The sequence below is a fragment of the Dysidea avara genome, chromosome 1 (genome assembly GCF_963678975.1).
Source record: "Dysidea avara chromosome 1, odDysAvar1.4, whole genome shotgun sequence".
Lineage (NCBI taxonomy): Eukaryota > Metazoa > Porifera > Demospongiae > Dictyoceratida > Dysideidae > Dysidea > Dysidea avara.
Window position 1 is genome coordinate 13,638,418 of NC_089272.1, and position 24,357 is coordinate 13,662,774.

General features: G+C 36.2%; 1 protein-coding gene across 2 annotated transcripts; it reads left to right on the plus strand.

The window, feature by feature from the left end:
* Positions 1-19,075: 19,075 nt before the first annotated feature.
* On the plus strand, positions 19,076-21,855 carry LOC136248579 (gamma-aminobutyric acid type B receptor subunit 2-like). 2 transcript variants are annotated; one of them, XM_066040356.1, is made up of 2 exons: positions 19,076-20,573; positions 20,636-20,799. In XM_066040356.1, exons 1-2 carry the CDS (start codon positions 19,408-19,410, stop codon positions 20,658-20,660), a joined length of 1,191 nt encoding a protein of 396 aa, XP_065896428.1. In that variant the 5' UTR covers positions 19,076-19,407; the 3' UTR covers positions 20,661-20,799. The 2 variants fall into 2 exon arrangements, with proteins under 2 accessions (XP_065896428.1, XP_065896421.1); XM_066040349.1 differs by having other exon boundaries at positions 19,076-21,855.
* The last annotated feature ends 2,502 nt before the right edge of the window (positions 21,856-24,357 follow it).

Sequence of the window (24,357 nt, forward strand, 5' to 3'; positions counted from 1 at the left end):
ATTACAATGAATGCCTAGTGTGTCACTGTAACACCCCCACTATCAATGGCGGATTCGGGATGGGGCATTTGGGGTAAATGCCCCCCCTCACCTTGTGGACTAGAAGCTAGCCATAGCTACTTCTGAATAAAATACTGAACTTTGTCAGGCCAAGATCAGTTTTGCTATAAAACTTGTGGAATTTCACCTGAAATCAAAGCAAACCAGTCAAACTAGTTGTGAAATTGTTACGCAGCTCTTCGTACATACTAAGCGCCTCTAAAATAATTATTGTGTTGCTGTTGTTTAAGACATTTGAAGCCTTTTGAACAGTTTTTACGACTTCACAGCCATCTGCAAAGGCCAAAATGGCAAAATTCAACAGTGAGACACTATAAAGAGGTGATTATTTGGTGCTTCAAAAATGCACCAATTAACAAGAGAATTTGGCTTTCCCCAACCACCTACAACTTAGCCTATTTGTGCCTCTCCCCTTGCCAGTTCCTGGATCCGCCCCTGACTATAGCTATATAACAGCCACTTCTTGTAACACATTAGTACTCCTCTTGTGTGTGTCGAGTTGAAGGTTTTGCACAGTTGGTTATATTTTTGCTCACACCACACTTTAAACAACTCATTATACATTACACTTGAATGTTGTATCAATTCAGTAAGTTATTTAGTATGCCATCAATATTATTATCTCAGTAGATAAATAGAACTAGCTATTCTTGTGAGCATGTGTAGGTACATAACTAGCTGTGTGAGTCACTGAGTATAATACCGTACACAAGGAAATTTTGACATCAAAAAAATTTGACGAATTCAGACTTCAGCAGATTTGATGAATAAAATGTTGACGAAAATCAAGAAATTGTAGGCAAAACCTGTACTTTTAAGGGTGCTTATAAACATTTGACGAATTTAAATTTGACGAATTAAACTGATTCGTCAAATTCGTCAATTTTTTTTGACTTCAAAATTTCCTTGCGTACGGTATGTGTGTCTGCTGGTATGCATTTATAGTCACACAAGTGACACAACTATATGTTTCATGCAAATTCTTTAGCACATGCTTTTTGGCTGTTCACGTTGTATAAAATATTTACTGGCATTTTCAGTATTCAGAATTTGTCAACAGCCTCATATGGGCATAGATTTCTTTTCTTAATCTAGCTTCTATAAGTACTATTGCTATGTCATGCATGTGTACGCAGAGATGTGCAAAGCTGCAGTACATAATTATTGTATAGGTTAATTTAAAGTAGCTCAGTCTAGACCTATTATTTCTAAGAATTTAGCATGGTTATAAGCTTCTCTGCCCCCGATACCACCAATATTAATTGAATGCCTGATTAGTGTATATGGATTTAGGAATCTAGCTATTTCCTATATGCAGATAACATGATGGATTGACTGCCTTTATTGGTGCTCATTGTTAATTTTATATGTTTCAGATCAGGATGTTGACAGGCAGCTCATTTACTATTCATTATGAATAGAATTCATATTTGCTGAAATGATGCAACAATGCATGGTATATTAGGCAGTGCAATGAAGCAAGGCGGTGGATCTGAAACATGTAACTAACAATTGGTAATATCTATAATCTGGTTGCTCTTCCCTGAACTTAATTATGCCACTTTTGTGAATACATGTTCCTCCTAATTATGTTTATGCTTGACATGCACCTGATCTCACTATGGCTATCAGTTATTTAAAAGATGCTGGAGTAGGACAGTACTGTACCTGAGTTCAATCCATGCAGGAAGTCTTCATTGTCTCCTTGAAGCAATGCTGGCCAACTGACTTTGTACATTCTCCACCAAAAAGCACCCTATTTTGCAGACCCGCATGCATATACGTATTATGATCAATGCTGGGCATTTCAATGCTAACTGCATGTATTTGATCCTTGCAGTAGTATGTGCAGAGTGATAGTCTGGATCAACTGCTAGATTTGCACAAGAATATAATATTTGGATACTGATAATTACGATAATGTAGGTAATTGTACTTGTACGTATATAATTTGTACCAATATTAAGCTATGAACTATAGCTATATATCGATCTGTATTCATCTTTATCCTTATACTATATTAGCCAATAGCCATATATTATAAGCACCCACAATTGATATTTCATGTGATATTTTACTATCAAAAATACCAACTCCATTACCTACATTCACAGATAAGGTAGTATGTCTTATGATACTACATGGTAATACTTCTCACTAAGCTCCTAATGGCATTTTGCACTCATACTAAGTAGCTAGTATGATGGTATTAGTGTGCCACAAAAAATTGTAACAGTGAACATGTGTAAGAATTAAGAAGCAACAACAACAGCAACAACAACAACAATAAAAAATCAGTAAATTCCAGTCCAGTGGTCCAAAGTATCTATACACAATGATCATCTATCAAGCAATACCATACCAACAGGTATTAATTTGCCACGGCAATTTATGAATAAGCAAACAACTTGATTAGTTGAACTGACCAGTCTATATGTTGTACAATGGCTATGGTTACCAGTAATCAGAGAATATGGTATCTGGACTGTACATGTACTATATGCATACAACATTACACTAAACAAGACAACAACTTATAGCTAACAGTGACAGATCCAGAGGCACGCCAACCCCCCCCCCCCCCCCCCCCCCCCCAAAATAAAAAAAATCTATACTGACACAAAATCAAGATACTCTAATAGAGCAGTCAAATACTCTAATAGAACAGTCACTGTATTTAACAGTTATTCATGAATCCTCTATTAAGTATGAAAACTTGCATCTGCAGCACCAATCCATGGGCACATTTACAGTGTAGCTTTGTAGCTTGCTAGCAATTTTTTTTGCAAAATAAATTCACTTGGTCCTGTGTATGTCGTTCTATTTATTTTAAGTTCATATAGCTGAACTCATCAATGTCATGGATCCCTACATGCAGATCTTTAAAAAAACATGTAGACCACTTAGAAAGCATGATTTATTGCTATATATGATTTATATATTAATGCATAAAACTACCCTACATAAAAATTTCAGTCCTGAAATATGTAAATACCTGTAACTTCCGGGGAGCTGCACACCCCAGACCCATATAGCTACTACTACCCTGGTCATAGTGCATACCTTTTCAAACTCTGGATCCACCCCTGGCTAAGTGTTCTTAGTGATCTCACACTGCATTTGTAGATACTGGACTACATGACATTTCAAGGCAGTAGGTACATTTCTGAGGGAAAGTTTCTTTGGTACAACAGCCAACATGGACAAAAAAGCAAAGAAAATGCCAGTCCTGTAGTCCTGTCCACTGCATGGTTGCATACTTTCTCCATTGTGTATGCTTGAATAACTGCATACAATCACTGGACTCAATTGATGGACTAAACTACTAGACTGGACTTCCAGAATCATGTTAAACAAATATTGAAGCAACTGGCTGTCGTATATAGTCTAAACTGAATGCAATATTCAGAGAACTATAGTCTCACATGGCCATGCAGACCACTTTATTTATATATCACATACAGAAATAAGTGATCTGGCCACATACACGAGACTAAGATGCACTTGTCAACTTTGCTCAGCTGCAGCTATGCATAAGCAACCAATAGGTAGAATAGCAAAACTGTTAAACTTTGATGAGTGTGAGGCTCATAACTTGTGTTAGGTGCTTCCCAACATACTGCTGTATGTATGTACATAATATCTGCTGCATTATTAACCTATATGGTACATATATCACACACTGGAAATTCACTGTTGATCATGACAAGAAATTTGACGGTAAATGAATGATGTACTGTGTATGTAGAGATTTCTTTTTGCAATAGTGATTATACAGCAACCAATAGGTATCAGCTCAGCAAAGTAGCTAAACCAGCCGGTAATTATTTTCTACCCTTGAAAATAAATGATGGGCAGTAGCTACATTCAGTGGAGCAATAGCTACAATCAGTTACCTAAAGTCTATGCAGTCCGCCAGTATATTAAAGCTTTCTAGTGTTGCACCGATATCCAAATTAGCCGATTATTCCGATAACCGATATTAAGCAACAGAATTAGCCGATACCGATAACCGATCCGATGTACACCAATAACACTAACACTCATCCTCATCATTATTAAATGGCTCATATTAGTGACATAACCATTGATATACAGCTCATTCTAGGCTAAAATGTAAAGTTAGATGTATACCACAAGTAAAAGTTACTCATGGTAAACAGGTTTTAAGTACATTTTACTACTGCTATATACAGTTGAGACAAGTGGCTGGTACTACATAGAAACCTAAAAACCTCAATTTATTGTTGGGCATGGCCTAAACCCTGACAGTTTATTATGGGCATGGCTTGTAGTCACTGCTAAACCATTCACACATAACTTAATTAAAATGCCAAATAACTTATGTCTAGCCTCCCCCACATCATTATACTACACAGCACAATGGAGATTAACATCGGCCTTGATTTAATCAAAACCGATTAATCGGCTAGTAACCAATATCGGCCCGATACCGATTATTGAACCGATTATCGGTGCAACACTAAAGCTTTCCCCAGCAAAATAAAGTATAGAGTGGTAATATACTGTCAATTTGCTAGCAACATTAAAGTCAATTTATTAATTATATACATTCTTTTTACCACATTAAAAGAACTGTGAGCTAGTGGTGCTGCACCACTCTTTAGGGAATTCCCTGACCAGTACAGCGATTGTATATGGCCTGCTCAAATCCTTCAACCCATTTCTGAGCAGCTGTCATGATCAGCTGTTTGCTGAGGGAATCCAGTTGAGCTGGGGGGTTGCTCAGACAATTAATTATTAAAGCTTTACAGTGGCCAGCAATTAATATTTATTTTATCACAGTCTGTCATAATAAAATAGCAACATGAGTTGATAGCATAAACTAATTAAACTGTTAAAGAAGTATTACCCTCCCATCCAATAAACTGTAGAGTCCTTTATACCTTGACATCTTCACTTTGTGTTTATTTCTTGTGCTACTGATATTATCCTATTCTTTATTGCTGAAGGATAATTGGTAACCCACAGCTCTTACAAGGTATAATTATATTTCATGCAGGGCTTGCAGTATGGTTACTATAATTATGGTTTCCCCACTAATGGGATTACCACTGAGCTTCACTAGTGATTGGTTAGTAAGATAGTGTTGAAGTCATGCCATCAATATAGAGCACCTTCAACTTGTTATTATCTTTCACTATAGTAAATAGTTTCTGGAGGATAATGAAACATAGTCCATGTACAGTTCTGTTAACATCGAGGTTAACACAGAGGATTGAGTGACCAGACAATCCAAAAGCACTATGAACTATATAAAAGCACTGAGTTGATTGTCACAGTGATAGACTGTTGGCAGTCTTGTGTGGTTTTGGTTATGTATGGTGACATGCCATACTTGCATGCATGGCTTTTAAAAGCAACAATATGAAGTAGAGATACAATAAAGGACTGATATTTTTTTGTGTCCCCCAAGGCTGGAATACTGAAAATGCCCATTGGCAACACAAAGACAAACACCTGTTGGCTTTAGCCATGCACTAAAAGATTGTGCATGGGAGAGAATAACACTAATGTACTAGACACAAATTTATATAGACAGTGAGTTACTACATTTAGTTTTTGTTGTATGCAACATTAGCTACATAATGCCTATACTGTACCTGAAACATGAAGTGCATTAAATAACTCAAAATAATATGTAACTATATTCAATAACTCATACCCTGAGAAAGTATTACACAAATCACTCAAATCCAAATATAAAAAGGTTGGTTATAAAACTTCACTGTGCCAACTGTGAACAGTACTTCTATAAAGTTGATGAATGATTCATTTACATAGAAATGTCATGTGGATTGCATAATTAACCAAAAGTATTTCAAAGCGGTTCTCAGAAAATTTGAATATAGTTATGTGTAATTCTTCAAGACTATGAATGTGACTAATTAGCTACAAGTTTATTGGCAAATGATTCTAAGTTCCTGGAACTTCATTTCCTCCACCTGTATGATGTATTGACACATAACAATATCCTGTACACTGAGAGAATAATTGAATTTCCTATGGTTCAATGAGTTCAGGAAATGTAGCCCACATATTCCCAGCAGGTTTACTGTACCTTGCAAATGAATTTCTCCTGCACCTTTCCTTTGTATGCAGGGGATTCAGTCTAAGTATGCCTGAACTAAACCTTGGTGTAGAACATGCCATGAACACTTACACTGTAGTACACACAGTTATCTGCACGTGGAAATATATCTGTCATATGGACCTGTTCCATGGTAGATAGATGACATATCAACTGGACCTTCATATTACATGTCAGAAATTCTGAGCTAAATGACATCTGTGAATTTAATATGCAAATCCTGACAAAGTGCACAACTGTGAAATATACAACCACGGAGATTTCCGGGTATACAGTATGATATCAGTACTACTGGATATCATCTAGTGTTGTGATTAGGGGTAACTTACAATACATTTTTGCTATACGGAGTATTTTGTGTACATAACATATAGCTAAGGGCCACAAAACACCTTGCAGCAACTGTGATCATCTATGAATCAAAAATGAATTAAAATTTATTTACTGTGATGCATGCATGCTATTAAATAAATTTGTCAATGGCTGGAGGCTGCACCTTCACACCCCTGCAACTATAATTAACTACCACCATTGGTATCTCCTTCTACTTACATACGCCCTGCTCACTTAGTTCTATAGTACATTGTAAACTATATACCACTTTGACACCTCAGATCAAAGAAAACCATAAGGCTATATTTCATGTATTGCCCTGACCACAGGGCGATATCATGATAATATAGCCCTGACCACAACTTCCTTTGATGTTGATGCAGTTACAAAGCATCAATTCCCTTTGATTATTTATATAGAGCTGCTTAAAGGTTTGTATTGTGGGTTTGAGTTTAACATGTTGATTTAGTTAGTCTAGGTATTGTTTAGAAGGAAAAATAATTGAGTGAGTCAGTATTGCATAGTTCGTTTTTACAACGTGGGGATTGTTTTTCTACACAGCACATTTCAACCACATGACAAGATGGCTCAACCTATAATAAATTTCTATTATTTTTGATTCATTCTGCTTGCTATGACACTCAATGTAACCACAATCCTTGTTGATTTATATTCTCTACAAAATAATGTAAAATTCAGATTGCTAGGGGCAACGGCTTAAAATTCCTTATTATGAAATTTGTTTATTGTATCTGCATAGGCTACTGTATAGCTATTAAAACAATAAACTTAACTGTAGTTTAATCTTGATAATATTTCAGGATTTCTAACTAGACTACTAGTGTTAAGGCTGCGCAAAGTTGTTTCCAGGAGTGAGGTCCTACCAATTCTCCAAAATTTGTACAGGCTTGTTTTTTTTTTCTCATGTGGTACACTACATTAATTTGACATAGCGGAATTATAGGGAAAAATAAAGTTAATGTATAAATTTAGTGAATCTTTATAAGAAAAGAGTGCTTACAAGACATGAGAACCTTTCAACAGTATAAAGTATTGTATGGTGATTGCACAATTAATGATCAGGAACAATGGTGGATCCAGGATGGGCCATTTGGGGCAAATCCCCCCCCCCCCTGCCTCTGTGGAGTAGCTAGCCATGCATTATAGCTACTTATTTTGATTTAAATGCTAAGCCTTAATTATGTCAGGCCAAGATCTCATGAGAAATATGCCTGTACCATTTATTGTAAACTCCAAAATCAACATCACTGTCAAACTGCCAACCAGCACCTTCGTCCATAATAATTTACGTATAATTAAGGGTGTTCTGTACACTTTGTGTTAGGCTTCCCAAGTCACATGGTGAAACAGGTTATCTTTTACATTGATGGAAATAATATTATGGTCATTAACTATAGTTTGTGGCTTATTACTGAATTTTAGCACATGTGTGTTAGGAAACAGGCATGCCCCTTGCTATTCTACACCTTTATGTTTAAATTAGAACTAGTGCGTAATTTGTCACCCAAAAGGAATGAAAATTGTGGATGAGTCACTGTAGTAATTTTGCTAAAACAGAACACTTGCAGTTTTGTGATAGCAACTTCGGGTGACAAAAAGCTTGGAAGTGAAAAGAAAGATTGTCAAACTGGAAGTTGAGTATCTGATGATTGAGAAGCTAAAGACAAAAATAAGAACGCACAATAGTTTGTACTGTTTTGTATGGTGTATCATGAAAGTATCAAGGCTCTAGTGTGTAAACTGTAAGACTAGTTCTAGTTTAAAGGGAAAATTATAACTCGCATTCTACAGCAAAGTAGCAGTTGGGTTTGGACTAAAGTGTGCTCTAGTGCTAGCTTATATCCAGTAAGAAAGTACAGTATATTTGCCCAAACCATTTGTGAGTTATGGCAATTTCATGGGAGCCGTACATGAACTGTACAGAGCACCCTTAAGCACCTTAAAAATAATTATACTATGTTATAGCTGCTGAGCAGCAAGAAGATATGATCAATACTAACAGATCAACTGCTTGTAGCTATAAGCAGTTGTAGCCACCCATTCCCCAAAAGTAGAGAACATCAATAGGGTGAAGAAGCATCTTGTATTACATTCTGGCACCATTTGTCACACTCAAGCCTTCAGTACAGAGATGAAACTGCTGCGTTACAACAATTAGAGCAGTGGGATTGAAGACTCATAGCTACGTATATCAATGAAAGCCTTCTGATGACAATTTCCTAAGAATCCTTACACACTAACATCCATGCATGCCTCATCCTCCATATTGGCCATGACATAATGAAAGATTCATCAACTAGAGGTTGCACCACAAGTGCAATGGCCATTTCACGACAAATTCAGACAATGCAGCTCCCTATATGTTCATTATGACATAATAGAGTAGCGGGGAACCACCAGAAACACAATTCATACTCATAGCATGATCAATAGTACTCTCTAGTAAAGCCATGCATGACCACACACATATGCACTTGGCAAGTAAGCCACTGAACCATATCATAAACACAGTATCCCTTAAAGCATCTAGCTGTTATATGGAGTGCAAAGCCATGTTCTTCAAGCATGAAAGTATGGGAAATAGAAACTGCTGAAAACTAAAGAAACAAGACAATCATTCCTGGATCTACAATGGAGTACATCAAATTTTTTAAAGGCTCTAACAATAAAATTGTCACGTACAGGTCTTGGACACATGTACAATGGATATGGTAGCTATGGATGCACTGTCTAGATCTGCATGATGATGGTGATACATATATTGTTTAGCTTGATGAGTATAATTATTACTGCTGTATACACATTCCATATTGCTAAAGATGTATAGCTATTTTCCTGTGTCTAAAAATACATTATTATGCATTTTATACTGTATAGTGATGGTATAGTGCCTATACCCCATTCCTATACCCCATTCCTATACCCCTTTCCTAATTTATAGAGCATAATATCACATGTATTATATGTAGTCTCTGAAGAGTTGGGGGAACTAGTTACTTTGTAACTAACTAAGTTACTATTTAATAGGCCTTCAAATGCAGACAAGTCTGCCTGTGGGTAAATTGTACCCATAGCCAAAATACATATTATGTACATACATGTAATTACAGTTACATTATATTTTTATAACAACTAAGTCATATATGGTTAGCTAGCTACATCCCTTGTAACTAACTTGTAACTAGCAATTAGTAAACTAGTTACAACTGTACAAAAGTAACCAAGTTACAGTAGTAACTTGTTACAATAATTACATGGTTGCTAGTAACCATACTGTAAAAACTGAATGCACTCAACAATTTTTTTCTACCATATGTGCTTCAGCCAAATTTAATAGACACCTGACACTCTGTGTACTGTGATTCAGGCTGTGTAGCTAACAGACAGTATTTTAGTCCAAACTGAGTTGAAATGGCCATTTTGCTTGTAATTGGGGAAGTACACTGATATATGTATACTTTTAATGGTAAAACATATCTGAGTGGAATAATCATACAATCATTTTACAAATGTTAACAAACAAACATATGAAATAATTAGCAACTTACCCTCTAGTCAGTGTCACAAAAGTAACTAAGTTGTTAATGTTTTTACTTTTAATAATGCACATAGCAAACAATTAGCATTGACATCATTGCAATCATTTTTGGCTGCTACCGGACCCTTTTGATTTCACAACTTTTCATCCATGCAGAGTGCACCTCTTTTTACAGCTTGGCTGTTTTTGCTTGGATTTCACTTTGTGTATTTTAAATACCACATAGCTATATAGTCATAAACTTGTTTTGGGGCTCGTACAATGATGACTATGAAGTTACAGTAGTGTCATATTGCATATCTAGACTTATTTTGACTATTACAATATCTAATATATAGAGTGCACATTTTTGAGAATTCCAACAGAACACACGTGGAATGTTCTAGAACAATCTAGATTCTACATTGATAGATTATATTATTTAAACTAGATTTTCATTCGTAAATAGATATTAAGCTGATCAGCTGACAGTAGCGGATCAATGGTGAGGGTTTGGTAATTGGATATGGATCCAGGTCCTTGGTTCAAACCCTGAGATTTTTTCATTTATATAGTTCCAAATGTAAAGTACAGCTCTTGCATGCATCTTGAACTTGACATCATCCATAGCCTATTTTTCTTTTAATTAGACATTCCTTGACAAAAGCTTGACACTGTAATTTTTCCTTGGCATTTTAATAGTTTCCATTGCTGCATGGTCTGCAGTGGAAACTATTGACAAGCAGGTCAGTACCTTCTTAAGAAGTGGTTACTGAAATCTTCCATTACACAGAGAAGACATCTTTAACAAAGTTACTGAGCTTCGACAGTTCAGTTTTAATTTAAGTATGTTAACCATAATAGTACAGTGATCAAGTACTTTGTGAAATTCTTATGCTAATCAATGGTCCTGCAACCATCCAATTGTAGAACATGTGTATTATAGCAGAGAATAACAACTCTAGCGTCTCCTTTGATAAGGTCATTGTTCTGTTCTTGATCAATATGCATGGGGATACTAAAGAACACATGACTTGTCTCTATAGATACAATGAAATTCTTGCAGGTGTTGTTATGATAAATGAACTTTTGATAACTAAAGTCAGCTTGTAGCATTGGTGATATAGACTATAATTATATACACTGTAAAAACAATTTTGTCATGTTAACAATCTATGACTACAACTGCTGTGTAATTTGTTATTCGGACAATTTTTATGTCCAAGCAAGAAATTACACAACTATGATATTAGGCCGTGCAAAGTTAATTATATGTTTCTGGTCCTACCATTTCCCAAAAGTTGACCAGGTGACCAGGCTTCTTTTTTTTTTTGATGTGGTACACTACATTTGACATACGTAGCAGTACATGGAATTAACAGGCTATAGGGAAAACAAAGTTGACGTAAAAAGTTAGTGCATCTTTTGTAAGAAAAAAGTGTTTACTACAAGACATGAAAATTTTTCGACATATATAAAATATTATAAATTATTGTATGGTAATTATGCAATTCATTCAACCAAAAATGACCAGGAAGGGAACCAGAAACACATAATTAACTTTTCGTGGCCTTATATGGTAACTAAATATTTGTTAAAATGTGACTGGATCTGCAAAAACAGGGCATGTGGGCACAAACTACACCCTGGCAGGTCATATCTCAGTATTGAAACAGAATATTTGCATTCTATAACTTACATCATAAGCCAATCAAATGCTTACTAAGAACTGAAAATTGCATTGCCATGATGGTAGAAAAAGTTATGAGGGATGAAAATTTGAAAAAGTTGGCAAAAATCAAGCGCCTGACCCAGTCACAAAATTGATAAAACCATTTTACAGTGTATGCATATAGCTCTAACAGCCTTCTGTTAGTATGGTAAATGGTTACTTTTGCATCTCCAAACATACATAAACTTTTGTACAATCTTCACGACTAGCATGCATATCTGCTAGCCTTTTTAGGATCAATCAAATGTTATTAAAATATCTTGACCTTTCTCCAAGTCTACATGTCAGTAAACACAAGTTTAGCCTGGTTGTGTAGCTTTATGATATAGTTTCTTTTACTTTATTTCTTACTGTCATAAACCTCACAACATTACATGTAAATACAATATGAATGTAAGCATACCATGACAATACGCTGTATAGTATGTCTTTCAAAAATAGTACGCCAGTCTGAAGGTTGCCCCTGCTGAATCATGTTGTTTGGCATGATATGCCAGATCACTTAAGGTTACGGGATACTGTAAACCCCACATGTACACTATCAATCATTTTTCATGATTAGGAGTTTGATTTTTCTTAATGTGTTGTTATGAAATATTTATGCATTCTTAACTTCTCATTAATCAACATGGAATTCAAATGTTGTTATGGAAACATGAGTTGTCCCCATGCCAATTAGTGAAAACTATGAACCAAAAATCAGACCAATGAAGAACCATGATAACTTACTAACAAGTCTAAAGTTTGAAGAACATCACTTGTAAGGGACTGACAAGAAGATTTGTGAATAATGTGTATAGTTGCTGAAATATGACTACAATATGGCCTAAAGCAAGACACTGTGATCACAAAATTAATTTTTAAATTGATATCACAAACACTAGAAACATTATTTCTAGCAAATGGCTCAGTAAGGACCTAGACAAGAAGCCAAACTAGCTAGTATTCTGTTTATACAAAATGTTAACAACTAGTTTCAATTGACAGTCCTAATTTTTGGTTCAGGAAAATATCGCCATTAGTCAGCAAAACTGCGCATGCGCTTACAGGTGCGCCAGTTGCTAAGTGTGTTGTTTCTATGTTATCTTGTACTGTTATGTGTGTTTTCTTGTATGTACTGTTCATTCAGCATGCTATGATTCTCCCAACAAATTTAAGCCTGTTACCAGCTGATACACAACACAACAACACCAAGCCCGCCTTAATTACATGATAAAATTTTTGTTTGACAGTCGTTCAGTATCCCGTAACCTTAATTCAAGTTAAATATCGGTGCCCAATCTACATTGAGTCTGCTCCCAAACACCTTGTGTGTTCCCAGGCATCTCTGTGGTGCTGAGTTTAACTAATAGTTCTGTGTCTTCAACCAAGGATGAAATGTGGTTTCCTCATGCATTTAATGCTACTATAATACATAGCTAGGCTTTCCACAAATATTGTGATCAGAGTACATGTGTACATTCAAATTCATATGAATGCCAAGTACTTGATTGGCTGTAGTAGTAACTAAGTGTGATCATGTAATTTGAGATGATCATCAAAAGAATACCAACTTCTAACTTTGTCAGTTGTGGTATCATATTTTGATGTTGAAAGGCCTGATGAGCCTTAAAAATGGCAATGTGACATTTAATACTTACAACTGTACTGATGCATGTTATATAATGTAATGCATTTTTGTAAGTGTGAAATTTCACACTATCCAGCATTTTAAGGCTATGGCTAGCTACAGGTCTTCACTATTTCTAAGAACATAAAATCATTGATGTAATCAGCATAAATTTAAAGGACTTGAAGTATGCATACACACCGTTGTCTCCTATCAGAATAGCTATATAGTATAATTATTTGATCATGGGTAAATATGTATATGGATAGTTGAAATAACCATTCTTTAACATAGATATAGCTAGTTCATGATTTATTAACATAATGATATGTGTATAAAAGTAGGTGGTACCCACCAAAGAGGGTGTGGTCTTTTAATGGCCCAGTGTCCAATGTGTTTGTAATAAGCAGTTAACTATTTTTGTGCTGGATTACAAAATTCCCAAAGGGTACTCATCTAAGTGGTATGTCATGACTGTAAATCAGACTCAGCTAGTGAACAGCACAAGCACATGATGTCCTCAAGAAAATGTGGTATTAATTCTCTTCTACACACGATTCTGGAAATGTATAGCTAGAAATGTATACCTGTATGGTTATCCAGATGTCCGGTTGTGCAATGTGGACAGATTTGGAAGCCATGCCATCCTACAGCACTCAGATGGAAGTAATTTCTCAGATGGAAGCGATTTGTCACCCTTACCATCCTATGAATTGAGAAAAATTGGTTTAAGGTGAGAACAAATGCTATAGCATATTGATGAGTGACACCACATTTTCGAACATGGACCATGCCCACTTTTTGAGTAACATGAGATAACCACTCTACAGCGAAAGTTACCCTTATACACATTTAGTAAAAGTTGTAAACAGTCTGTAAAACGATGCAGTGGCTTTATAACGCTTGTAAAATTGTTTAATTAAACTTTTCCATGATATCCTAGGATTTGCCCATTCATGTTAACAAATGTATACGTAGTCACAACGTAATTACGTAAGTTGCTGCTGACCCATAATCAATTTACAAGTTGATCTATACAATGAATTCAGTGGTAGGTTTCGTATTGGCTTGGGAGATTAATCATGGTACGTATCAGTTGCATCACATGTCCTCATGATTTGTCTCCCACATCCTCGGGCCTACGACCCTCGAGCTTGGGTATACGTATCAGGAAAAACACTCAAGCCCATGATACAACTACTACTTGTACTTGGCCTTACTGGCATTGCCCATACACTACGTATAACTCTTTGTTTATGCCTGAAATACTGGCTGCTGTCCTAGTCCAAAATACAATGTATCACGTGGTGGATAGAGCATGATAATGATGTCTACAAACTTAAATTATTGTAAGGATTTCAGTGTATAAATGGGTTTTACTGAAGGCAGTGTTAATTTTTAGCTAGTATATCTAGAGTCAGCCTTACTGACCATGTAAATGATTTAGCTAGTTATGCCAGTCCAACTAGCATTGACCCAATGGTTACCTAAAACAACACGCTGGAATAATGGTGCCTTGGTGCATGATTGTGGAAATTGGGGAGTGAAGAGTTGATTAGCTACATATATCGCTTGCCAACCATAGGGTCTGACCAGTCCACCCCTTTGCAAAAAGAAGAAGGGGTCTGGCCACTCTATAGCATTTATTTATTATTGCTTTACAACACCAAATGCAAGATTACAGAATTAAAATGGTTGTACAAAAATAGTGTGGTGGGGTTGAGGGTCAGATGGCAACATTGTAGCATGTTATAGAAAATGAGCAGCTAACAACAAACAGATTGCGTTAGCTATTGGTAATTACAACTTTTTTGTGACATTTGTTTTGGTTTCCACTCAAAATTGGAAGTTGTTTATTTTCGTTGTTTCTGGCGATATTTACACAGACTGACTTTTAAGATAAAGCAAACAAGTGCTAATTCATTATTGAATTGTTTGTGATATTTATATGTGTTAAAACTACACCAATATTGAAAGCAATGAAAGGTTTGAATTAGCACTAAAGTCAGTTTGTGTGAAAATCACCAGAAACAATGAAAAGAGGCATCTTCCTATTTTGCAGTGAAAACGCTAGCCTATATATATTATGGGATTTTTGGTCAAGTGATCCCTTTTGCTGTTTACATGTGTTAAAATTACGCTGATATAGAATGCTACAAACATGCAATCCAATAATAAATTAACATTAATTTTGTTGTTTCATATTAAAGTAGGCATTCCAATTTCCAAGATTTTTTAATAAAAAAAAATTCCCCAATAGAAGCCTGGCACAAAATAATGAGTGTTCAACTTGGGATTACTCCATAATCTGAGCTCCAATTGAAAATTGCTATGGGGTTTGTCCCAGCACATGCTGATCATCATGAAAATCTTAGTTTTATCGTGCATGTTGCATCTAGCAAAATAAGTTTTATGTCATTTTGTAATCTTTTAAGATCTTGTAATGTATGCAGAACACTTTGAAACTTAAAATACATACTGTCGGTTGGAAGGCATTCACTAGTACTTACTTTACAGCATGTGGTTAGCGATTTTCAGCTACAAAACAACGTTGTGTCACAAATACACAACTCCAAAGTCAGCATAACTAACAATGTCATAATTGAAAGTTGAAACCACAAATCCACCTTAGGTATTGTTGCATCATTGTGACACTTCCACTTTAGTTGTTTACCTTATAAGTTGCTAACTTAATCCTTTTACTTACTTGAGATAGCCACTTGCCTGTGGGTATACACCATTGCAGAGTAGTAGGTGAAACATATTTGCTCAACACAGAATATACAAAGGTCGCTGAGATCCAATAAACCCTGAAGTTACACTCTGTTGCTGTCAGACCTTCAGTGCTGGTCATTGTAAAGTGCTAATAACAATAACTCGTTACATGTGCAAACTTGCAGCTAGAAGAAACTGCAGTTTCAAGACAGTCCAGGTTGCTAGCTACAGATGGCTTCCTAATTCAATTGTGTCATTGTTGCCTTTAAAATATATGGGAAATTTACATGCAGTTTCAGTTAAGGCACTGTGCATGTCAAAGTAGTTAATTCCAACCTAACAAACTATGGAATTGGCAATCAATATTCTATCTATTGAGCATAATAAATCCATTTTTCCAAAATTAAATAATTGGGCTGGAATGCTTACTCAAAGGGTAGATAATCACCTGATTCAACACCTTCCTGGTAACCCTATTTGGAGTTACTATAGATACTATAGATTACATAGACCGAATTTCAGTGGCAGATACAGGGATTTGCACTGGTTTCGACTAAAACTCCCTCTGACAATTTAATAAGGCGCTTGCCCAACTGAATCAGCAGGGCAGGCTGGTGAAACTACCTAGCTATAGTTTGGAGACTATAGCAGCCAAGTACATAATCACGTTCACTATAGCTATATGTATAGTTAACAACCTAGTTAACCATTCTGGCACCGCCCTTAATGAAAGGCAGCCTCTATATACAATAAGTGTCCCAGAAATAATTATTGTTTTAATATAATTATTACGACTGCAAGATTGCTAAAGGCTTCACTTGCAGTTTCTAAAGGCCCCCCTGTTTGAGCAGGCTACTCGCATATTGCTGTCTCCAGGGTTTTTAATTCCAGACTGCATGGGATCTATTGAATTGCTTAAACTGCTTTTCTCCATGCTATATATAACTTTTATTTGTTGTTGTAATTTTAATAGTGTAAGTCTTGCCAGGGCTCCTGTACTGACCACCCTGTAGGTATCAGTTCATGGTACCACTGAGTCTAGACTCCTTATGTCTTAATAAAATAAGACATCTCATCATCACTTAGCTATGGTAAGATTTAACAGTGAGTCATTGCTGGAGAGATTATTTGAAATGTTACTAGGTAGCTATCAAGTCACGATGGGGTTGGCTTTTTTCAGCCCTTCTAGGTATTTGTCCCGTTACACTTTAGGATATTTAGCTCAAAGATTTTCACTTAGGCTCCTAGGCTATGGGTATAAACACCTCGAACAGGCTCTGCCTTCTGTGTACACCCTCCAGTGCCTAACTAGTAAAGTAGATAATAATACCAATAACAGCTACAGCTAGTACAGATAACTACGATTACCATGTTCTCCCTTTTAAAAGTCTGGGTAGCTAATTGTTCTGAAAAAAATCTATTTTTATTGGTAGGCCTATAAGAGATAATTATTCCAGAGTGGAAGGAAATCAAGGGATGTGTGAAATCATACTACTACCCACCCAGGTAACTATTCTGAAATTCTCTGAAACTTTATTTTATTGGTAGGCCTTGGAAGGAAGCCGGAATCAGGATTTTGAAGGGATGTGTGAAATCATACTACTACTACTACTACTACTACTACCAACCTGGGTAACTATTCAGAAAATTCGTTGAAACTTTTAGGCTTTTCAAGAGTGGAAGACTTTGAAGGAATGTGTGAAATCATACTACTACATTCATTTTATGTTGTACTCCATTGCATGTCATACAGATTCATATTTGTCACTTCTTGGTATTGAATAATAAGTTCCCTTCAACATGTGATCACTTACAATGCTTATTCAACAAATTTCGGCAAAAATTTTTATCAGGTAAGGCTAAAATGTCAAAACTTTTCTGTGGGACGGTTTGCTTTGCCTTCTGCATGTCTTTTAGAATTACGTACCACTGCATGATAGAGATGAATCATTAACAATGCATGTGTCTGCACTAAGAGTCACATGGTCTTTATTCAATCAAAAGTCTTGCCAAATTCGATTCAATCCCAGAAGGCTATAGCCAATTTCCCTGTGGGGGCATGCCCCCAGCCTCTCTAGCCTGAGTGTGCTTTGCACATTTTTTGAGTTACTTCAACTCATACCCACAGGTGAGAATATCCCAGATCTGCCCTGAAACTCCCTCTGAGGTCCGCTGCACAAGGCCTTATAGTCGGAACTGATGTCACAGTACTAGTCTGCCAGAGTGATGCCGCCTAAAGTAACTTTGGTTGTGTCAGCAGCCGTTTGTTAACCTATTTCTAGAATTACTTACTTTGTATGATTGTTAGACCATAGATATTAGAGTACTCTAATATCTATGGTTAGACATTCTTGTGCTGCCATAATTTTTAATTACATCACTTGTTACAGTTCGGTAATCCTTGCAATATGGCGGGCGCCGCCGGACTAGGGGGCACGATGTACTCTTGCGTGGCCAGACCGCTTTTTTCCGTGTATTGGGTGGGGAAAAAAGGGTCTGGTGCAACTCCAATAGCTGTTTACTTCTGAGCCGTCCCCAGACTCTGGGGACACTAATTGAATAACACTGGCCACAAAGGAGGCGCCATGACGTCAGTAAAACAATGAAATATTCGTACACTCCTGCTCTGGTTGTGAGTCTTGTTACACGATGAGGATGAACTTTCAAGACGCTATAAAAGAGACACCGGAGATTCATTTAAAGGATTAAGAACCAGCTTGATGATTTCTTCTCAGATCAAATGACTCAAATTGATTTTTAATTATATTGTACTAACTTTAGTCTTTAGTTAACCTTTTTTTTGTAATGATAAGGTATCACAGGCTTTTGCCTTCTTTCCTTTTACACATAATAATAATAAAGAGATCGAAGCGGCCATCTCGAGTATACTTACTGACGTCATCGGCGCCTCCTTTGCGGCCAATCAGTGTTATTCAATTAGCATCCCCAGTGTCTGGGGATGGCTCAGAAGTAAACAGCTATTGGAGTTACACCAGACCCTTTTCCCCACCCAGTATAGGGGAAAAAAAGCGGTCTGGCCACGCGAGACTATATTAAAGCACGATGTGCATAGATTGACTTGCAGTTAACTAAAAGGATGATGCTTCTTTGCTATGTCAAAGTAATTTTTTTTCCTGTCCGGCACAGCTATGCATTACTGCTCAGTCCGTTAATATGATGGTTACAATTTCCGGATGTTGTCTAGTATCCACGAGTATCCGTTATAATTACTCTTTGCTCAGTCGTGTTACAGTTAATGCGTTTAACTCGTTAGCTACTGATTGTTCAGTTGGAATTCAGACAGCATAATGATCCGACTAAACTCAGTGTCTCTATTTGATAGACTATTCATAGTCACTGTGCTTGCACAGTGTGCTGCAGGCAGTAGAGGTGCTAGTGCCGACGAACGCGATAGGTTACGAGTAATTGGTTTGTTCTCCTATCGAGAGTCACCTTGGAACGGAGAATATGTCATACCTGCCGCAAGGTTGGCCACAAACGAGATTAACTTAAATGGTAGTATTTTACCTGGATACGAGTTGGAGTTGATAGAAGCTAACTCGGGATGTGATCGTGACATCGGAGTTCGCAAGTTTGTGAGTAACGCTCTGCACAGTGCACATAAACCAGTGGCTATTTTAGGAGCAGCTTGTTCTAGTTCTACAATTGCTGTTGCTTCCATTGCTGGAAGGGATGATATTCGCCTTCCCCAAGTGTCCTACGGAGCAACCTCACATTTTTTATCACTCACCAGTTCATTTCCTTACTTCTTTCGAACAGTATATAGTGATGGAACTACTTCAGAAGCAATAATCAGCTTGCTCGAAACATTTAAGTGGAAACGTTATGGTATACTCAAAGCTGGATTTCACGAAACTTGGATAGAACATACTGTCTCTACCCTACGTGCTGGCATCCAGTACCATAGTGATGCAGAGGAGGTGTACACTGGTAGTATTGGACAGCCCAGAGATGAAGGTGAAACTTTTGATGATTATGTCCAATTCATTGATTTAGATGACATTCGTTCATCTGGTATGAGAATTGGTATACTGGTAGCTGGGCGAGCAGTGGGCCGTGATTTGATGTGCTACCTTTACCGTCATAATCTTGTATACCCCCGTATCATATGGATACTCTATGATGTATGTGTCTTGCTCAACAGATCAGCAGGTGAATATTGCAGAGGGAATGATGAGTTTCAGCAAGCAATAGAAGGAAGCATTTGTCTGGGCTACAAATTGACTACCACTGACAATACCATTAGTGTCACTGGCAAAACATTTGATCAGTACTATGAGTCCTATGTTGAGGAATCTAGAAAATATGCTAGTGAGAAAGGAGACAATTATAACTCATCACTGCTGAATGACTGGGCCACACTTGCCTATGATTCCATGTGGACATTGGGTTTGGCACTACATAACACTGAAGAAAAACTGTCTCAATTTAATTCTAGTTTAGCTAACTTTACGTTAGGAAATTCTAATATTTCTAGAATGATAGTAGAAGAATTAGCTGAAATTTCTTTTGCAGGTGCTTCTGGACAAGTCTTCTTTGATGAAGCACATACACGACAACTCACTATAAAATTTATTCAGCCTCAAAGACCTGGAACTATCAATATAATTGGTCTCTACCATCCTCCAAACAATAGTTCAGACCATGGCAGTTTATCCATTAACAACACAGTATTATTGTGGCCAGTGGATAATCCTCCCCCAGACAAATTCCCCACAGAAACAATGTTAGCTCAAAAGTGGGCGGGTGTAGTGATGTTGCTATTTTTAGTAGTAGGATTTGTATGGAACAGTTTCTCTACATTGATCAACTTACGCTGTTACTCTTTTTATTCAATCAAAGCATCAAGTCCTGTACTAAATTACATAATATTTGCTGGTAACAACTTGTTACTGTTAAGTGGAGTGTTGCTTGTAATCAGATCAATCATGGAACATGATATGGTGATATTCTCTACTTTATGCCAGACAATACAATGGTTGTTTGATCTTGGACTGTTACTAGTTCTCAATATGACATTATTGAAAAGTTGGAGGATCTACAGGATATTTTACTCTTTCAAACGAGAGCCAAAGTGGTTAGTGACAGACAACTCCTTTATTGCTACCTCCATTGGTTGGATACTTATCAACACAATTTACCACATGGTGTTCACATTTGTTAATAAGAGTAACGTTGCAAGGGAAAGGTTACAGCCAGTAGAAGATCAAGTTCGTCAAAAGGTGGTGTACTGCCTGCCATCTAGTTTAATTGGATTGTTTTACATTCCGCATTTTGTAATGGCTGTGATCTTATGTTTGTTTGCTTTCTTGATTCGTCGAGTCTACCGCAAACATTTTAACAATGCCAAATATAAACTTTTTAATGATGCTAAAAATACTGCAACATTTTTCTATACAACTATACCAATTGCTACAATCTGCTTAACTTTGTCAAGTTTTCTTTCCCCTGTAAATGGTGTTTACAACCTGTCAACAGTTTCTTTAATACTGGACTGTACTGCTGTTTGCTGTATTGTGTTTATGTGTCAGTTGACTCTGTTTGTACCAAAAATGTTGCCAGTTTGTAGAAGTATGTGTTTTATGTGATACATTTCTGATCAATTGTTTGTATTTGTCCGTCAGAATATCATTTTCTAAACAATTTAGGAATGCACACATCGACACACACTGACAGATATTTCTGTCCTTGTTTGCATTCTTTGTGTGTGTCAGTTACAAACATATATATTTTTAATTAAGTACTCATCAGTTATTTTAATTCTGAAGTTTCTATTTGCTGTTTGTTATCTACAAGCCCTCTAAATGTAGTAGTGTAGCTACAGAGAACAACTAAGTGGAATTCTTTTTCTACGTATCTTCACTGATTTATGGTTCTGCATGCCTTTTATGGTGCAGCACCTGTGAAACACATAGTATGGCTTATGTGAGGAATTTAAGTGGTTGTCCTCTTGTGCTTCTATTGTACACATTTCACCTAGCTAACTCTTCTTTGGCTGGCTCTTTATCATAGCAATAGCTTGCAAGTTTAGTACAAGTACATATTACTCAACATAGACCAAAACGTAAAAAAGCTTTCTAATGTAGTGAACATGTTATGAAGACAATTATAACTATTATACAGCTTATCAAAATAATAGCCGAGACTTTGCCACCATTGATTTACTTTCAAAATGTAAAACCGACTTTGTGAGGGTGAAGTTTCCAAAAGACACCATAGTTTATTATAGGACACATTTATACCCCACCCAAAATGCTATGCAACAAAATGATGACCCTTCTTCACCAGCGCATAAGAAAGGAAGTTTCACCTGAAATATGGCCACAGTATGGCAGTACAGAAAGATAAGTACAGTGTATTGTAATGAACCTATAGTAGCTTTATAGTGAAGCAAAAGGGAATTCGTCACATGGAAAGTAAAAGGAGATTGAAACTTTCTAATGCATGGAGTACTGCATGGAGTAGTCAATTTGGTACATTCTCAGTAAAGTTCAGTTACACAGTTGGCATCCATTTTAACAAAATGATACTTCAAAAATTATATGTGGGAAGCATGTTTGACATTTATGATTCAGATATCTCTAAATTTTAGTTCAAATTTTTTTAATGTTCTTTTATCTCTTGATGATAATTTGCAAGTGTTTGTAGCTAATTGTGTTTTTAGAAAAGAATTACTCGACCACTGCTCACACATTAGAATCTCCCGTAATATAATGCAGAGGGAGTTGAGCAGGTAGTTAGGCATGCACATAACAGTTTGATTTTTGATTACATCTGTTAATAGAAATTCATGTTCCTTTTAATCATCAAGAGACCATAAGGGCCACAAACACCTTGCGGCACCTATGGTCACATCCATATATAGAATCAGATAAATCTAACTATTGTGATGGTGTTAAATTTGTCAGCAGCTGGCTTTACACCCTGCAACTATTTATCACTGCCACCATTGGACATCTGTATTATTTTTTATTTTTTGTTTCATGTGCAAATTCCAAATTTTTCTGTGTATAGAAAGTATCTATCAGACAATTTTCTATGTAAAAGTAGCTATTAAATAGTAGCTATTAAATAGTACAAGGATTGTGTTTTGATGCAACTTGTATTTTGCTTTTCCTGAATTATCATGTATTTTTAATTGTATTCTCCAAATCTGTTTTCATGTTTGGATATTATCATAAGAATGTCAGGTGGATATATAGGTAACTCATACTTTCAGCCAGCTATATTTAATACCACACATTGCTTTAGCTGATTTTAAACTCAACTTTTGGCACCATATTTTCATCTGTTATAGAGGTTAAAACACATGGCCAACCTCCTGTAACACCTACGTATCTGAGGGTTACGTAGTATGGTAGCTGTGGAAATACCACACACCATCAAATTTAGAATACACCATAATAATGTTGCATAGAGTGAGTGGACAGGGAGGTATGTAGTAAGGAAGGAAGTGATTATCATTTAATATACACACCATTTTAGTTTATTGGAGCATACGTACTAGATGCATAAAAATTTTGAAACTTATAAAATTAGGAATCCATTAATCCATTAAATCCGATTGCTGAAAAAATCCATTAAACGTGAAGGGATCACTGGAGTAAATCAACAAGGACTGTGAACCAACATTGTGACAAATCTCTATTTTTAATTCAGTCTGCTTAGCTATAGGGTTCACTCAATGTAACCATGATCCTTGTTGATTTATATACTCCAATGATCCCTTCTTGTTTTGTGGATTTTTTCAGCAATTCCTATTCCTAATTTTTAAACCTTTTCATATTTTTAATATGTTAAATTTATGTGTACTTTTTAAAAGTTTATTAAATGCATTAACTTGTTGGACACCTAACTTAGTATCCATAGACTTCACTAATGAAAAGTACTCAAGCTGACATGATCAGCATGTGTAAATCAAACAGGTCATAGATAATGTAGAAATTAGTATAACGATTTTCTAAATGTTTTGTATGACTCCATAGTTCCATTATTGGCTTTGTATGCTAATGCATAATGCTGACACTGCTACAATAAGGAATGATTTTAATGCAACTAGCATACACAAAGTGGCTCTAGAAACTTTTCAACATGTGGGGTTACCATGGAGTTACATGATCAGCAGTTAATGAATTAGATGTATGATCTAAGGTTCCACTCAATATGAACTAGATTGGCAGGCACAGTACTCACCTTTTTAGACTATTGCCTTTTCCACAAGTAGCAGTGACTGCATA

Bases quoted from the DNA above. Each gene is read 5' to 3' on its own strand.
- LOC136248579 (XM_066040349.1), top strand. From the start codon at position 19,408: ATGATCCGACTAAACTCAGTGTCTCTATTTGATAGACTATTCATAGTC.